The sequence below is a fragment of the Temnothorax curvispinosus genome, unplaced genomic scaffold (genome assembly GCF_003070985.1).
Source record: "Temnothorax curvispinosus isolate PA1 unplaced genomic scaffold, ASM307098v1 QBEX01008587.1, whole genome shotgun sequence".
In the NCBI taxonomy this organism is placed as follows: Eukaryota; Metazoa; Arthropoda; class Insecta; order Hymenoptera; family Formicidae; genus Temnothorax; species Temnothorax curvispinosus.
Genome location: NW_020218367.1, coordinates 115634 through 134528, shown reverse-complemented (window position 1 = coordinate 134528; position 18895 = coordinate 115634). Strand labels below are relative to the sequence as shown.

The following is an 18895-nucleotide window of genomic DNA, read 5'->3' as shown; positions in this document are numbered from 1 at the left end:
TAGTAACGGGTTCCCTAGAATCCACGTGTTCCACGAGGAATGAGCGCCGATTTCTATTTTGGCTTCGCTAACGACTTGCCAACACGAAACGATTCTTGCACCTGGATTAATCATATGGCGGTTCTCGCCCGCCTCAGGGACGACCTCAGAGTCAGGTCGATATTCCAGATTTTGAGCGGCGCGCAAATGCTCGGACGGCGGTGGAGCTGCTTTCGCATTGCAAACGGATTCAATAATAAACCGCGCGATCGACTGAATGGACATCGGGTTTATCCCCGCGGCGCTTAACGCAGCGTCGCATCTCCGCGATTCGTGGCATCTATTCGAAACGACGAGCCGTTTGCACCAGAAAACGCAGCACAATGCTCGCAATCCTTGCGTATACCGGAAGTAAAAAAATCCTCAATATTTCGACTCGTTGCTAATCACTTCGCTTGCGCTTGTTAATTAAAACTCGCGTAATTCTCGTGTTCTATGAAAATACGAAATTCTAATCTATTAATATCAAGTGAAAAGGACCGTCATGTTACATACGATCAATATAGAAGAAACTGCCATTTACGGTCCGAGCTGGATCTTGGTAGCCTAGCAATATTTTCTGTGTGTATTTATATATTTCCAACTTAATAAAACTGCTAATCTATCAAATTTTCAATCTATCGACAAATCCATTTAGAGACGCGAAGGGAAAGGCGCGGTCTCGGAATGCGGAAGGGAGACTTTCGTAATGCACGCGGGCGGAAATAGACGGAGGGATTTATGACAAACAAATAAATCGTACGGTGTCGACCTGCCGACAGACGCGCGGGCGCGGTTTATTTTCTTGCACGTATCGACGGACGGGGCGGCGTACGTTACGGCGGAAAGAAAATAGGGGCGTCCGTCGCGCCAGCCGGAAATCGGCCTTCGAACGACCGTCCGAATGTGCGACGCGTCGCTCTCATTTATTCTTAATTATTTATGACGCCGCGCGGAGAGAGCACGGTAGTTCGGCGATCGCGTGCGATAATAATCAATGAGGCGAGACGCACTTTGTTTCCGTTATCCAATAATGTTCGATAGCCGATAACTTCGCTGCAGCGTCACTGCACATTTGTCTCTCCCTCGCGCGGATAGCGTTGTTTACGCACCCACCCGGCCGCACATATCTCAAGCGATTAAATTTTTTCGCTCTCCTCGTGGTGTGCGTGCGCCATTTCCAAAAAGGACGTAATTATTCCTCGCTCCACAAACGGCCGCGGGATTAACCCATCGTCCGATTTTTAATTAAAAACTACCGCGGAATAAATATGAAAATATGGTAATGCTTTGTTTTTACGATTTTATGAATTAGATAAAATCGGATAAAATAACAAAAATACGAAAAAAAATGTTCAGTTTAATATCGTTTAAAAGACTGTGTTTTTTTTGTGGTATACCTACTAGAAATTATATTTCTCTTGTTGTATATACCAGGATAGTTTTCATCAGAATTGTTCACATTCTCATGAACTCTTGTTGCTCAAAAGTATGCCAAGAATATATAACTCGCAGTCCTTTGAAATGCTTTTCGGGAGTGTGGTAACTGGTAACAATGCTAACGACCGTGGCTTTTGTCTCTTATTGTTGCCTACGTCATAACTCTCTCCCTCGTTTACCCGCAAATCCTCCCTCTATTTTTTTTAGAGAAAATGCTTTTCGCAAAATTATTAAAGCTCCATCGGAACATTGTATTGTATTTCACACGATAAGCCGAAGCACGGTAATCGAAGGGCAAAAATAAAAGTGAAAAATCCAGGCGATTCAGAGGGAGGTGGGCGAGGACGTGCGAACGCGCGATTAAGCGTGGTGAATTTTGCACCAGGTTACAAAACAACGAGGGTATATTCCGTGGCGATCACGCGACCGCTGCTCGGTGATCCCGCCGAAATTGCATCCGCGCGCGGGAAAGGGCGATATGTGTTTAGCAGAAATCATGGCAAATCACGCGGAGCGTGCACTTACCCAATCGCGGGTCGGATCGGATCGGTTTCCCGTTTTCCGCGCGCCCGGTGCAAGGCTGCCGCGATTCCTCGAATTCCCGGGATGTGCACGCGCTGGTACGCGCGCACGCTCGGATTTCAAGTTCAAGACAGACATCCCCCCCCGTATCCCATATCCGTTCGTTAAATCCGCGCGTATCGCAGATATTTGCGATATGCGCGAATTCATATTGCTCTACGTACGATACCGTTTGCCATCGCGCGGATACACCGAGTTCCAGCTTATGATATATAATGCGAGAACAAAATACGCCGATATTAAAGCGAGATTAGTTTCATCTGCGAAAAAAGATATTTGAATTCTGAAAGTTCTGATTTCACGTGGAAGCATATAGCATAAAAATATGTAATATTTAATATCCATTTCATTTCCATACACATGTAATATCGGAGAAATAAGATATTCCTAAATTTAGCAATTTGATTATATTATTTGACTTTATGTTATATTATTTGATATATCATTCTGTGACAAAATGTATAAATAATGCATGGAAAATATGTATGTAATCGCATATACCCTTATAAATGAGTTTATGTAGTTGCGTTATACAAAATAGGATTAATTTACATTTTATTATTATGCTTCTCCAGTTTATATATGAAATAATACATATAGTGTCCACATCTCTCTCTCTCTCTCTCTCTCTCTCTCTCTCTCTCTCTCTCTCTCTCTCTCTTCCTCTCTTATTATACTTTCACTCTCTACTCCGTATAATGCAAATTATTAAAAAAAATTGATTATGATTCATTAAACCAATAGGTATTATGTACAGTCAAAATGTAAAATAGTTATTACACAGCCTCGAACACCGGAATTACAAGAATTTAAAGCGACAGTAAAAACAGGAATCACGCGCGAAGCCCGCTGTTTCGATCTTCACGGTAATTTGGCGATAGAAACCCCGGCCGAAAGACTCTCCACGGTCGAGTCGCTTCTATCGGGGTGATTCGCCCCCTCACAGCCAACCGGTTCCAACGACTCTTCCAACCCCATAACTACGGATGCAATCTGCCAGAAACAGGCTTCCACGAGGACTCCTCCCGTAGCCACTTATCGGCTGCGGGGAGGTACCCGCGCGTCCGCAAACAAATCCATAAATAAAATCCTTAACGGAGAAGCTTCAAGTGGCAACGCATCGCACACCCTTCGCGCAGCGATATTAAGTTGCGACTGACCCAGTCGAGATTTTTCTCGAGAACTTGCTCGACGGAAGTTACAACGAAAATTTAAAGCGAGCCCACCACGCATCCAATTGATCGGTCACGGGCATTGAGAGACTCGATTTTTTTTTTTCGAGGCGGATTTTCGCCCGAATAGATTCGCGACAGAAATAAAGTGTCGGAGCAACGACCCGAGAAATTCCTATCGCAAAAGCTGTACGTACGGATCTGTATATAAAGACCACACGGGGTCATCAATATCATCGTAATATCGTACATTTTTCAGAGGCGATCCGCTGAAAAAATTCAAGCGCGAGTATTTGTCACGGCGGGGCTTGGCACGCTCGCAAGATTAAATCTAATGTGATTTAAGGTAATGTGATTTAGGCGGCGCGCATAAGCTTTTGGGTATTTTGCGCTTGATATTTAAGAGAATGCTTTAAAATTATGTGGCGATGTTGGCTTTATAAAAATAAGCTCTGGCCAGTCTCCACGTGCATCGTACACAAGTTCATTCTTCTTTCTTTTAGCTCATTTATTATTAGAAATTGCTCGGATCAATCTATGGTAATCAAACGAATAATGATGCTAAAATTAATTATTTTTACCAAATTAAATTAAATTAATTAAACTCTTAATTTTTATTTTGGCAGAAAATGTAGTTTCAGTAACAACTTTTGATTGATTTCCGTTCGATCACACAAGAAAAACATAACACTCTATCTAAAAACTTACAACATAAATAATATCTAATACTTATCTGTAACAAAAAATTTATAAATTTCTAATAATCTGTCTAAAAACAATAATCGTGACGATTTATTTTTTATACCTACAAGTAACAGTCAAATCATCGTACACGTCGAAAAAATTGTTCTATCGCAAATTCGTGTTCGAAAATCGTGTCACACGATACGTGGTAATGAATATATGGTATACATAAAATAATGTGACGTGTATTTTTTTAAATGCGTGCGAACGTATCCGATCAACGAACCTTAAACGCTTAACTATCCAATAAAATGACAATACAGATATATATCCCCAATGTTTTCCTTACTGTATTTGTTAAAGCATTTTTAGACGAGGCAAATACAGAAAAAAAAACACGAGCAGTTCAGTGTCGTGTGACTCCAATAAATACAAACAATGGCCGTTTAAACACGGTGCATGGCTTATATCGGATGTAGCGAAATAAAACAAACGCGAAAATTACAGACAGACAGCGAATTGCGGCGAAATCGAACGATTGAGTACAGATTTGCGTTGTTCAGAATAACCATTACTCAATCCAAGCTCCGTAACTTTGTATCAACGATCACTAGTCGTTCTGCAAGCCGACACCCGTAGAGCTAGAATGTATTCATCGTAAAACTCTGAAATATACTGACATTCCATTGATGTTTGCAACGTACACTTTGCTCTCTATTCAACTACTGCTTTATTTTATTACGGGATAAAAAAAATTTATTTGACTTATTATTAACTTGTCAGAAGCGCTCCGCAAATCCCGATCAAATGTAGAATTTAAATCTACTCTCTAAATTAGGATTTCGTCAAATTTGCATCTCCTGAAATAATAAGAAATCACTAAGGGCAAATATTTTTTCCGTTTCAAGGAAAAAATATCGAGAGGGGTCAAAGTAGAGAGCAAGTAACTTGATGTTTGAAATAGTGAGATCGATTTCAAGATTTGGTAAAGGTTTTAACGAAAATACTAAAACGAACCATCAGAGTAAAATTAATAACTTGATTTTGGAAATAGCGACTGATTCCAAGATTAGAGTATGGATTTTAGCGAAAATACGATGACAGAAGCTCTTAGTCAGATCAATGTAAGATCGTTCAATATAGAACCAGGTGGATTTATTTCTAACAAAGGATATTAGTTGTCCTTGTCAAGAAGCTCACGTTTCGTCGTTAGCAACGTGATATGAAGCAGACGGTCAATATATATACATACAAATCCGTCTCGATTAAATAGAGCGATGTGTTCGTTACACGACGTAGCGCAATGATACAATTGGGGACGAATTGCTTGTCGGACAATAGTTCGAGTTAGATCATTGCTCTAATTAAACTTGGCAACATACGGCTGCGTACATAATCCAGACTCCCTCTCGACAATACTGCACCTACAATAATGCATTATTATACCGAAATGCGCTATTCTTGCGATTCAAAACGATCGACCGGCCTAATGGGAATTATTTACCACCGCACGTCTGCGTAATTAATAACTGCGATACATTCGTTTCCCTTCAGACTGGCTTCGCGCTACGGGGAAGCCTTTACTATCCTCGTTACCAATAAATGATTCAACCACTCGCAAGCGCCGAATAATCGATCATTCGCTTGGCGATTAACATCAACGGAGGAATGTGCCTCATGCTTATAAATTAATTTATCTCCTCGCTGCAATTAAAGCCGATATTAATCACGCAGGAGGACATACGAGATCGCTTTAGATCAGTCGATTTATTAAGATCGGCTATCTTTAACATTATTATAGCGATTAATATTGCTGTTTATTTTCTTCCACTCGTTTTAGTTTACCTTCTTGGATAAAACATGCGTTATTTGATCGAGTTATTCGTTTAATGCACTTTAACGAAAAATATGCAGAACCGAAAGGCGTCAAAGGCTTCTCTTTGAGAAAATTCAAACACATGTTGTTTCTTGTTTTCGCTTATAATATATTATAAGTTTTAATCTAAATGTCAAAACATACGTAACTGTGCCTGAAACTAAAGTCATTTCATACAGTAATAAGATATCGATTTGACAGACAATAATAGAGCTTATTATCGAAAGTAATACGTTGCGAGCAGACCGTTATCCGACAATCTCTTGTGATCCGATTATTCCGCCAATTAATAGAACTGGTCATCCGCGCTCTCGCAGTGCCGATTAAATTGGTTTTGTTAATCGATCGGTGGTGTCGAATTAATTGCTAATGAAGTACCGTCATCCGGCGCCGTCGCGACCAACGTTGAAAAATAAAATAATGTCACGAATCGTTGTTACGCATACATAATCAGGAATAATGATTACTCTTAAAGATTTCATTTGTTCTTCTTGTTGGAATCTTTGTTGTTTTAAAAAACTTTTGACTCATCGTCCCTGATTACTTTCTGCAAATAAATAACTATTCAAAGTATCGGAAAATTGGTATTTCCGCTTTTTTTTTACAGCGAACAAATTCAGATTGACAGAGAAATCCGCGGCACACAAAAAAGTTATTTGAATACACATGTTTGCATTTGCATGCGCTTTCATACGAAATACGCGTGTAAAGAACACGCGACATGGTACTTTTATTATGCAGACGCGAAAGATATTTATACATATAAATGTATGTATTAATACATCATTAGTACAGTCGAATGGCTGCCACTCGACTCGCGCATGCAAGCGGATTACACGCTCCCTGAAATGTTACATACAAACCATGTACGCTCTCTACCGTGTACGATTTTCCCCGCCCCCCTCCTCCCCGGACGGGTATATAATTATTCGCGCATACAAATAATCGATTACAATAAGGAACAGAACGGCGGCCGCTGCATGCGTCGGTTATTGCGTGGCGCATTAGCGAGCGCGGATACTTCCGTAAGCGGATTACACGTCGGCCGAAATATTGTATTTAAGTATGACGTAGAGCGGTCGAAGATCAATACCCTGCCCCCGAAGCGCCTTTAATACCCCCGAATCCTCCAGTAATAACCGGCAGACGCGGCCTGCCTACGGATCTCCCTGTGAATCTCTCGCGGACCGAACGGAGATAATAAGGTTCAACGTCGTAACGGGGCGACGAAGGGGAGGAGGAGGGGAGGGATCTCTATTCGGTGCGTCGGGCTACGGTTTGTTGTGCCTGGCCATTTAACGACCCGTTTCCCCACGTAATCCACATCCCGCAATCCCGGCGCGTAACGCTCCGCGTCCTAAAGTTCGCCTATAGATGTGCGCGCCGCGCCGCAAACACGCCGCTCGTCGGGTGTATTAATTACGCCGCGCCGCGATCCGCCGTGCCGCCCTGCACGCCCCGCTGATTAACGCTCACTTTTTACATGCCGGATCCACGGATCCGCGGATCCCACCCTTGTCGCGGCCAGAGATTGCAATTACAAACAACCCGTCCATGCACCCTCGTTCCTCGACCGCAATCGCCCGCGTGCGTACGAAAAGGCGGGGTGAGGGAGGTGAAGCAATTTTTCCCCATTGGAAAAAGAGAATACTCAAAGAGTCGATAGGGATAACAATTAGTCGTGCCTCCTGATTGCACGCGTGATACACTGATGATATTTCGTAAGCTCTGCAAAACAACTATGTGATTTATAAAGCTGCAGTAAAGCGACAATGGTATTACCGTGGGCAATCCATCGAAAATATTGAAACGTTATTATTATCCAAAAGAAAGTCGCGTTAACTCAAAATCTGTAGATTGAAATCAATACGTACCATTCACTACTAAACACCTTCCTATTTTCAATATTTTCATTTAAAAATTAAAAAAAATGTCTATAAATGTTTGTACGAATAAACCGTGATTCATATTGACGCGGTCTATTCTTTCTTCTGTTGACTTCTGTCTTTTCCAAACATTCGAGAAAAAAGTGATCAAGTTCTCGCAACTTCTCGCAGAATCTTCCAAACATTGTGTCTCAAAATGATGAAATGCTCTTAAGATGATGAGAGAGTGGGGGAAAAGGGTATTTCACGCTGTGAAGCTTAAACGTTTCACTTTCTTTCACATGCAGTCTCACCTCTTTTCTACCAAGGGTACCTGGACGCGTACAAAAGCTACACCTGGCGAATAGAGCTACCCGCTCTAAATCGGGATAATGGTATCTCGTGGGAAACTACGTCGGGGCATCGCGACTTGTTTCCCCTGACACAATGCTCTTGCAGGAGACGAGGGGCACCGTCTGCGCCACAAGCAGGCAGCTAACCTTCTCCCCCTCACCCACGCTATAACGGCACTCCATAACGGCATAGGCCGAGGTGATAGGGTAGAGAGATAAACCTGGCGCCAGCTAGTCCAACCCCGTCGTGCGAAACGGCCGAAACCCTCGTTCCCCCCTATCTCGTAGCCCTATATACGAGCACTGTACGGCCCGTACTAATAGGAATGCGTGTATGCGTTTAAATGGGCCCCGAGACTGTCCCCTATCTTGCGTTTATATCCTTTGTTTCTTAACTTGTATTTAGCATCGTCGAGACGAACGATAATAGCGCTTTTACGTAGAATCGATAACACTGGAAAAGATGAATAAAGAGTTGTTTCGAATCAGTCTTTCCTCGACGAAAATATCTAGGGATAGTCTGTGAGCGATTAGTAATTAGCGATTGAAGCTGAGGGATTATAAAGGGCTTATAATCGGTGAGCTAAGTATAGGTATTATCAGGTATTATCTTTTGCTGGTAGAATGCATATTGTGAAATAATTTTGTCATGATTTAGTGCGTAATTTAATTCAGTACGTAATATTTCTGTCTTTTGGATGGTAATTTAAGTGGATTAAACGGGCCAGGCAAGAGTAGCATAAAATATTATAAAGGGGCTCTTTATGCTGTTCAGACGTTGCGCCTCACTGATTTATGGCAATAAAATCACTTTCATAAAATTAGAATAAGTAGCGGAATACCTGCAGGTGTATTACTATTGTTATTACTATTATCAGTTTGATATACAACTATGCCGAGAGAATTCAGGGTTACTCCGATAACCCGGTTGCAGCCAAAGCAAAATTACCATGTGAAATTCATGGAACTCTCCCCGCTTTTCCCACACACATGCATGAATATAAATGAGAAAGTACGTATCGACGACTCTAAAAGCGTTCCTATAAAAAAATTTTAATAGTGCTTACAGTGCTTTTGATAATAATGAAATAAATTTTATTTTTTATAAATATTTTATATTATACAATATACGTATAAAAAAATCTATAGTTATAGTTAATTATAAAAGATATGTATAATCATTGTTATTTATAAAAAAATATAAAATATAGTCAAGAAATCAAAAATTTAAAAATTATTCAGAAATCAGAATACTGTATTTTATACGGATCACATCATCAGGTTTGTATTCATAGGATCTATCAAACGAACATTTTGTTATGGTTCTTAACGCGATTATCGAAAGGGAATCGAGAGAGGGACGAGAATATGGAAGAGGGACGATCGTACATAGTGGCGATTAGAATAATCGGAATGGTAATGAAATGCAGAGGGAATTATCGGATGCTAAAGAGCCGCGAAAGCACCCCGTACAAAACCCCGTCCCTAAATCCTTCTTTATTTATCACACCATTTCGTTTATTACTCGGCTCAAGCGGAAACGAATTGGAAATTCAGATATACGGGATATATTTTATTGTAATAAAGTTAACGGGATTTTTACTGCAAGTTGTTGCATGTTACACGTTCCCCAAGGAAAATATTCTACATCGCCGATATGTCACGTCTTTCCTTCGCGAACTAAATAAAAGCAGTCGAACTGGATTCCGATTCGAGAAACTAGCCGTGATTAATAGCGCGTCGTGCATAAATCGGAGCTTCTCTTCTCTCTCTTCTTCTCTACGAACACAAAAAACGGAAAACGCCGGGATGAAAAAACACCAGATGAGAAGAAAAATATGCGCGTGAAAAGTTGCGCGGCGCCGGCGCCGTTTCTCGCGATTGATTTAGCGCCAACACTTTCGGCGACGAGCTAATCGGATTTGACCGTGGCGGAGGACGCGGAGGTGCCTCTCGTAAAGTATCGAACGGCACGCGTGGACATAATTCATTTATGTTTGTTACGGGTTGCCATGGGAGTGAGATATAACTCGTGCGAAACAGCTATTGTTGGCGACCTGCCAGACCCACCAAATATAGACGGCGATCTCTTGGGACCGCAAGATTCGAAAGCTGGGTCCCCCGCCGCGGTTTATCTCCTTTTTTGCTTGTAACGCCTTTATCTCCTGTTTTATGGTGCATCCTCGCGTATTCTTATTCCGCCCGGCAGTCTTGAACGAGATGCGCAAGCTGAAGCTACATCTTGGGTTGGTTTTTACGCGTCAATCGCCCGGTCGAGCGAATGTAGCCCGACATTGGAATAAATCTTTTATTGGCTGTTAAGGCTTCGAGAAAAAGAAACTCAATTTTTTCCATACGCATTATCATTTGAAACAATCTTGTCGCCATATAGCCTGAGAGAGTTTCGACATAATTATTATAAGTAATACTTCTTTTTCAGAGTGTACATTTCCTTTCCAGAATCTCGTGAGTTTACATTTTTGCTGCATTGATATGCTAATAATGTACCGTGAATATACCATGCACATGTTGTATTTTTCTTACATAAGGTTTTGTTCAAAAAGTTCCCGGACTTTGCTATATAATTTTTGGTTTACTTTGGTTGACTTATTCAGCCTTGTTTCTTTCGAAATATGTTCCTTCTCGGTTATACACCATTCTCAACTTTCTACTTCTGGAAGCAGTCCTGGTATGCGTTTTTCACGATTGTATGTAAATCCGTCTGCGAATTATCCTTGACGTCTTCAAATGTCGAATCCTTTGGCCTTTCAATGTGGATTTTGTTTTGAAAAAAGAAAAAATTTGCGAGAGCCAAGTCGAGGAGATTAGGAGAAAAGGTCTATAGAACTATAGAAAGGCTCTGGAAGTGGTGCATATTAACCAAGAAGGAAAATACTTCGAAGGAGACAAGACTGAATATAAGTTGTAAGTAAACCCGCAAAAATTATAAAGACAAGGTTCGGAAACTTTTTGAACAGACCTTGCGTAGAGAGGCTCCAACTCCTGCATTCTCCATTTCGATATAATTCTTTCTCAGTATTCATTGTAGTTCGCGCGAGGTCCGGCATGTCTGATGGAAAAACTTTGTCGGTGTCAGACAGCGCGTAGCAAGACGTCCCTCCGATCCCGTTGCGGGACCGGTTTCGACAAAGTTTGGGAATTTCGGCGTGGCGTCGCGCGGCTATACGTACGTTGCATTTTGAGACGATGCCGACGCCTTGATGAGCAGCCGGATGAGAAAGAGGCCGGAAAGGAGGGCGCGGAATACAAGTTCGCTTCTCTGCATTCGTTTAATATTCCGCGCCTTCCCGGCGGACATCGGGATGCAAGTTAGCTCGGTTATCCGAACAGGACCCGCTACACGAGGTTCCGAAAGTTTCGTGACGAGCCGCCAAAGTTTGACGTTGAGCTCTCGCGGAAAGCGCCGCGTCGGTTCTCCGACCACCGGGAGGTAAAAAACTGCGATTATTCCAGCTGACGGCGGAGGCTCCGAGAATTGCGTAACAATTAGCGAAGAGTTATCCGCAACAACGGAATCAGATCTTGGCGATTAGAGAGATTTAAATCTAATTTAAAGGACGCGAAGCTTAATAGCCGATATCTCGAACCAAAAATAAATATGTTCGCACAAATAAATTATTATTATTATTATTTTAAGTTTAAGTTTAAAAACAATATTATTACTGATGCCTCATCTTTTGAGATGCTCCTCTCTATGACACTTCTTGATTATATGATAACTCTTATTATTTTCACTTTAATAAAGTTATTATTTTATTACTCTCTAAATCTGAATCAGTGAATAGTATTGTGAATCAGTGACTATTCACTGATTCAGATTTAGAGAGTAATAGTTTGCGCCGAGAGCTAATAGAAGGGTAACGGTGAAGTAAGAACTTACCATAGAACCAGCACTGCTTCTCGCCGAAGCGGGGCCTCAGAAACGTGTACTCAGGTTGAGGCGGTAGATGGTCCAGAAGCGCGGCCAGACCGGCGACAAGGAAGGGCCCACCCCAGGCGTAGCAGGCATAGACCCTGAGCCTGAGGGTCTCCTGACCTTTCTCCAAACTCACCGGTCGCAAATCCCTGAAAGCAACAAAAAGCGAGGGCTCAGTCAGCGAAGAACGTGGCGATTGCGAGGAGAATAGCGCGGCATTGTGAGAAACGCAGGGAAATAAAATATCGAGGCGGGTATATCCGCTCCTTCTCTATTCCGCTTTTCCTCTCTACTACACCGGATGAATGGATGACGAAAAAGCCATTCGAGAACCTTTTTTTTCCTTCTGGCCATGACATAGAAGTAATAATGGCCTCGGGGATAATTATTTCTATCGTGAGGAGGTAGCAGATACGGTAGGCAACGTAATACAATAGAGGTACCATAGATTATCGTTGTCACCGATCGATCTTCTGGTTATTAAAACAAAACTGCGTGAGAATTCGGCACGTTTGCTCGTAACGTACTAAATCGTAAAGCTTTGTCATTGTCCGGCTAGTTTAATGTCGTCATAATGACACTCGTAGCAGGGAGATGAACGTTGGGGCTTAACACGTGAGGGGTTGTTATCCGTAAATCGCACCCTAACGCAAATATCGACTATCGAGAAGTAGCGAAAAGTGAATACAAGTAGAAACATAGTTTAAAATATTAAATCATTTCTGACTTGGTTTATTAAATAAAGAAAAAAATATTCAAACGCGTACATTTTTAATAAATTTTTAATAGAAATTGAAGTCGTATCGCAATATTTGATACAAAATGATTGCATTTACCAGTAAAGCAAATATATTGCATTAATAATTAAACTACTTACATTTTTTCATAAAATTATAATTAATAAATTTTGATTAGAAATATACATAGTATATGTATTAAAAAATAAATAAATAAGTATCATCATATCTTGAATGTAATACATATATTGTAAAGATTTAGAAAATATATATCCCGCAATATTTTTATTCTTCCGGAAATTCATGGCGCTTTTCAGCAAACTCATTTTATAATGTACTCTCTTGTTAGCGTCATTCTTTTAATGTGGGTAATTTTGTATAATTTGTGCGATTCATGTAGAGAATAAAAATACACTGACATCAACGAAAGCTTTCTAACTAAGTGATATGAGTTGGTGCAGACAGACATTTTCATTTAAATATTCTCTTTGTATATTCGCTCTCTGAATCACCCCATTATATAAATTTTTACTGAAGTTAATCCGAACACACACATTCATTAAAATACATATAGAAGGAGGAGAGAGAAAGAGAGAGATAGAGAGAGAGGGGGGGTGCATCGTAATGAGCGTGCCATTGGAAAGTAAAAATTTGAACAATTTTTCGGGACTCAATTGCGTTTTTGCACGTCAGATAATTTCGTAGCTTATAAATAATAAAGTATCTGTGCGCCATAATCAACACTGCACGTATTATGTTTCATATTTATTTGTTTATCAAATGTGCATTGTTGTTAGCGTGCAACATTAAATAATGTAGTTTACAATTACATGAAAAGATATCTCGAATAGTGTTATAAATATTAATGTAGGTCTGAATATGCAATTTATAATTATATAATCGCACATTGTGCGCACGATATACATTTTTCTTCAGAAAATACATTCTAGATTAAAGACGTGTGTACCCCTCGGATATACCGTCTCATCCTTCGTTTATAAATTCTTTGATCAACTCAAATTGATCTCTTTTCTCAACTAAAAAATAATCTCGTACTAGTCTCGGGGTGCAAGCGATTACTTCAACATCAGAAGCTTATCTTCAGCTGTAATTATAAAGCTCTGTTTAATATTGAAAATAATAAAAGACGTAGTACCCATTTAAGTTTCCGTTAAGAAAAATCTGAGATGCAGCCGGGCGATGAAAGGAGCGACGATAGTTCTCTCGTGGAGATATTTCCCTTGATTAAGTTACACAAAGCACCTGTCGGCCAAACTATCTCGGAAGTTCGCTTCACTCCGCGTTTCTCTTCCAGGACGCGTTCCGACGCGGTGAAGATGTCCGGGCAGACGTACGGCAGATCTAGCGAGCGCATTCCGCCGAGAACGAGAGAGGAATGGCGGATGGACAGGCGCGCGTGGATATCTCAAGATACTAATTTCGTGGTGCCTACGCCTCATTTCCGACGCCGCTAATTAGGCGTCGCCACCGCTGGTATGTACTGTGTTCCTCCCCGTGTCTCGCTTTCGTTTCGTCTTTCTCCCTCGTCCATCTCGAGCGCGAAAGAAGAGAATTGGAGAGGGAGAGAGAGAGAGAGAGAGAGAGTTTGCGACCGCGACGTCTTGCTTCGACGTCGGCACGGGCGCGGCGGCGCGGCGCCACGATAATTCTCTACCCCGCTTCCTGATGGAGATCGAGCCAGAGAAACATTCTAGCCTCGGCACGGGATTGGACATTAAAATGTCGTCGTGGTCGGGAAAATCACCGGGCGCCGTCACCTGCCGTTTACGGCACGCGTGGGTGCGTTCGTCGTGCGCACGACGATATTTCGGTGCTAAATCGAGCGTGAATCTCCTGTCGCAAGGACGCAATTATGCGAACAACAACGTTGCACGTGTCGTTCTCCGTGACGACGAGATGATTCGTCAGCGCAACTTTTTTCTCCCCTTTTTGATACGAAGATCAGTCTCTTGTGCGCCGAGATACGGAGCTATATTTTTTGCGATATAACGAATCCCTCCGAGAAAGAGAAGTCTCATTTAAACGGAAAACGTTGTACTTTCAGAGACGCTTATTGCGTAATTGCGTCTCGTGCTTGACTGGCAAAAGAGTTCCGGGGTGCATGCATGGAGGTTGCAAAGCCGAGATAACGAAGTCGGTTATTAAATAGACGTCAGGTGGCCATTGTTAATCTTTTGATCCTCCGTAACAGCTATTGTGAACTCCGCATCTTGTCATGAGCTTTTTTCCTTTGGAATATTACTTCCTCCTCGTAGTACGGAGACGCGGACGACAAACGAAATATAATAACAATTTCCCCGTGCAGGTTATTATGCCGCAAACGTCGCGCATCGCGCGGCCACGTATTCGAGATTTATTTCAAAATGACACTCAAGTTTCGCAATATCCAAGAAATAGTAACTCGAAGACATACATGACTAACAGCGCAGTCACATAAATCTCGAGCATGCTTATCGTAAATCTAACGTCTACAATGTTTGCGAATTTTTTCTCTTTCCCTGCGGAGAACGCTGGAGCTTTATGGTGCTTTGATCTGTTTTTTTTTTCTCGCTTCTCAAAACGGTTCGATAGACAAATCGCTACAGGGACGATATTAAAGCGCGTGGGATCGAAACATTTATTAATACGTAAACAAGGCGGTTTGTCGACGAGTAGATTACTTCGTTAGAATCTTCGCCGCGCGGCTTGTACGTTCGAAGCTCATATTTTATCACTCCCCCAGTCTCCCGCGCTATCTTTCCCGGACTTTAAACGGCGCGGACGTAATGTCGGTGCGCTGTCTCGTTGGTCGTAGAAGGTAAGAGCTCTATATTTATCTCTCCGATATGGTAATTATACGGACGGCAATTAGCGACGGTGTCGGCCGTTAGAGCGCCAAACTCTAGGCGGAGAGCACCGCCTCGCGGAGAATAACGTATAACGGGGAGGGCTCGTTACGTAGAAACAAGATGGACACAAAGATATTATTTATTACGTCGACGTTCCCCCGCGTTACAGTCCCGCGGTTTTGTAGTTTTTGTACGTGCGTTTAAGCGTGTGTTTTATTACAGAAAATGTTAAAGTGCGAATTACATAGATTACGCTAGGAAGAATAACATTTAATTGCCACGGAATTTCTGTGTAGAAGAACATTCTCCTTCATTGCATTAAATTACAGACCGTAATTTACGTAAAATTTGCATTCGCAAGACAATACGAGCCGTTACACCTTCGTACTTGTAAATAAACGTGAAAATTTCTTGTTGCAACTTTTTTTCAAACAGATCTAAAAAATATTTTTCGGGCGTGCATTCGAGTAATTTGCATTACCACGACTTCCACGTTCACGCGCGAATCCTGTGACAAGCGGAGCAGGATATGCCGGAAACTTCTCTAGAGAGCGCATCAAAAATGATTATCGACAACGCCCTCGAGAACATCTCTCGAGTACCCCTAAATTCCTTCGGAAAACGATAGCGACGGAACGAACTTTGTCATTCGAGACGTATGGAAAGTAAGTTTACACTTTATTGAAAAGTTTCGAGGGCTCTCAAGCGCGCGGAAACTTCTCGTCGAGACGCGAAAATGTTCAACTCGACGGTTCCTTCATCCTTCATTCATCGTCGATCAAGGTATCCATCTATCCTTTGTCCTCCCACCCCCTCTCCCTCAACCTCCCATTGTCGTCGACCTGTTTACACGTTCTTCTGAATCTCAAGATCAATCGATCTCCTCATCTACATGTTTATCTATCTATCTATCTATCACCGCCCCCGCAACACATGCCGGCGGCACATCTCATTCTAGCACAGATCGAGAAATGATACGGCCTAATAGACTATATAAATTGCAACGGCTTATGGAGAATTAGCCAATGTAGTAATTCATGCAAATCTATGCGAATTCTCAGTAAACATATCTCGTCTATATCTGAGGCGCGTTACAACATATTACCTTACGATATAAATTTTACATACTGCGTGCAATTAATTCAATGCAACAATTAATTGAGAGCAACGTCCTTCCGCAGAAGTTTCATAGCAATTAAAGCGTTATCCTCATATCGTAATCTCTAATTAATTAGAGATAACGATACGTAGCTACTTGTAATTTCTTGATTATGTTATTTACGTTAATGTAGATGCGACCGTTTGCGTAATTAAGATTTTCTCGCGAGGGAGCGTTTCATGGTTCATTTAGTTTCCGCGGGCAATTGAAAATTAGAGACACCTTTGTCGCCTAATTAAGGTAGCCTTTGATTCTCTAACGCGTGAGATAGTGTAAAACGGTAACGTATTAGGTCGATTAGAACGGACAAGCGAACGAGGATCTGAGAACGCGACCTTAATTAACGATAATCAACGAACGTGACAATTACGAAACGCAGCCTCTCGTGCGCGAACACGATTGTCGCCTTTCTCGGATCGACATCGTCCGTTGCGAGAACATAATTCTCGCGTGCGAATGCTCGTTGAAAGAAACGCAACGCGCGGTCTCCCCGCGCGGTTTCCGGATAATCAATATCGCACATCCGGAATCAGACGGCGATTATGTCGACGGGAAGGAAGATGACGATAGAGGGTTTACCATTGTTACCGCGGAATACTCGGGGATGCGCTTCTCCTCCTCCCTATCCCTTTTGCTTCATAGCTTTTGCTACTTATCCGCGTCGTCGCTCGTGAATACCATCCCGTTACCAATAAGCCGCGATAGTAATTCGAGAAGCGGAAAGAAGATACCGAGAATTCCCGCTCGCAGGAAAAGAGCTGCGAGCTGGAATTCTTCATATTCTTAAATATACCTATATATATATATAATGTCCGGTGGATAAATTCCGGAACGTGCTTCATAAGCGCGCGGATGGATCGCCAAGAAAAAGTAACGTCCAATAAGATAATAATAATAATAGTCACTGATTCTCTGATAATAAAGAATCTAAAAACGTTTCATTGCATTGTATGTTAATATCGTACATTATCATTTTATTCGATTATAATTTGCCATTTCTAAGTCGTGACGAAGAGTAAACAGCTTATTGTAATGCCATTCTTGTAATTTTAATATTATTAACTTTATTAATACAGCATTCTCTTAAAATGCACACGCACCATTTTGCGTGCACCGGGTATACATATACCGCAAAAGAAAAGTAAAAGAATTTTCTCCCTCGAGCTTCCTCGTGCCGCAATGTCTGGAGCGACGTGGCCGAATCGAAGCTGCAGCGCTCGATCGTATCGCTCCGTATCGCAGCATCGCGGAATGACGGTGATTATCGGAGAGTATCACGTGTCGTTACTACTTATCGCGTGCGGCACGAACAGCGAACTTTCTTGCTCGGCAAGAAGCGGCCTCGGGCACCTTTCCCCGTTCTCTTTTTCGTTCCTTCTCCCTCGCACCGCCGCGCGAATCAATCGGCGACAGCCGGGGATACAAGAAGAGGGCGTGCCGAGGGCCTATTTCGCGATTGCGGTAGCTTCGACTTCCGTGAGACACGAAGAATCGCGGAATCGCCGCTACAAGCCGCTATATGCGCCAAGAGTGGGTGCATGGAGATACGAGAAATATCAGAGAACGCTATCCGGAACACGGCGCGCGTAATCGAGCCTTCGAATCGCCTGTTGCAGCGAACGTTCCAATTGCAGTCTTCGTGCATTTTAAAGGAGATAAACGTGCTGTTAGTGTTGTTGGCGGGTTCTCTTCGCCAATTACGTCCGTAAGAACTGCTTCCGTAAGGAACTCTCGCATCAAACTACTTGAGTAAATATTTGAGGTGAAAACAGTCTTGTATTTGTGAGACTGCAGACAATATAAATCTTCTGTTTCTCGATGCTTATTAAAAATGACATTTTTTTTAACGCTAGACAACCAGCGTTATTTTGGTATATGTAGGCATCCTATGTACAGAACTTTGTAATTAGGGTGACCGATGGAAAATAAATAAATTCTAATAGCATCTTAATAATTTGTGTAATTTAAAACAAGAAATTTAAAATTATTTTAAATAGACGTTTAGAGTTTGGTTGCTCTAGTGTTAAATATACGCACTTAGAGATTAATTAACGTATATTCAACGATTCAATAAGAACTCCGCACAAAAATAGCCTAAAAAGTTTAATACCGGCAGAAATGATTTTTTTCGATGTCACAACATATAGTTTGATCTCACACAAAACGATCTAACAATAAAATGACAATAAAATTAATTTTGTCTAGAAAAATTCTTCTGACACG

General features: G+C 41.7%; 1 protein-coding gene across 1 annotated transcript in view; it reads right to left on the bottom strand.

Moving 5' to 3' along the window:
- LOC112457999 (probable G-protein coupled receptor Mth-like 1) overlaps positions 1 to 18895 on the bottom strand; it is a 123921-nt gene that overhangs the window by 9810 nt on the left and 95216 nt on the right. Inside the window, exon 5 of the mRNA XM_025021368.1 lies at positions 11892 to 12076. Within this exon, the coding sequence (XP_024877136.1) occupies positions 11892 to 12076 (185 nt within the window). The remainder of the gene's footprint in view (positions 1 to 11891; positions 12077 to 18895) is intronic.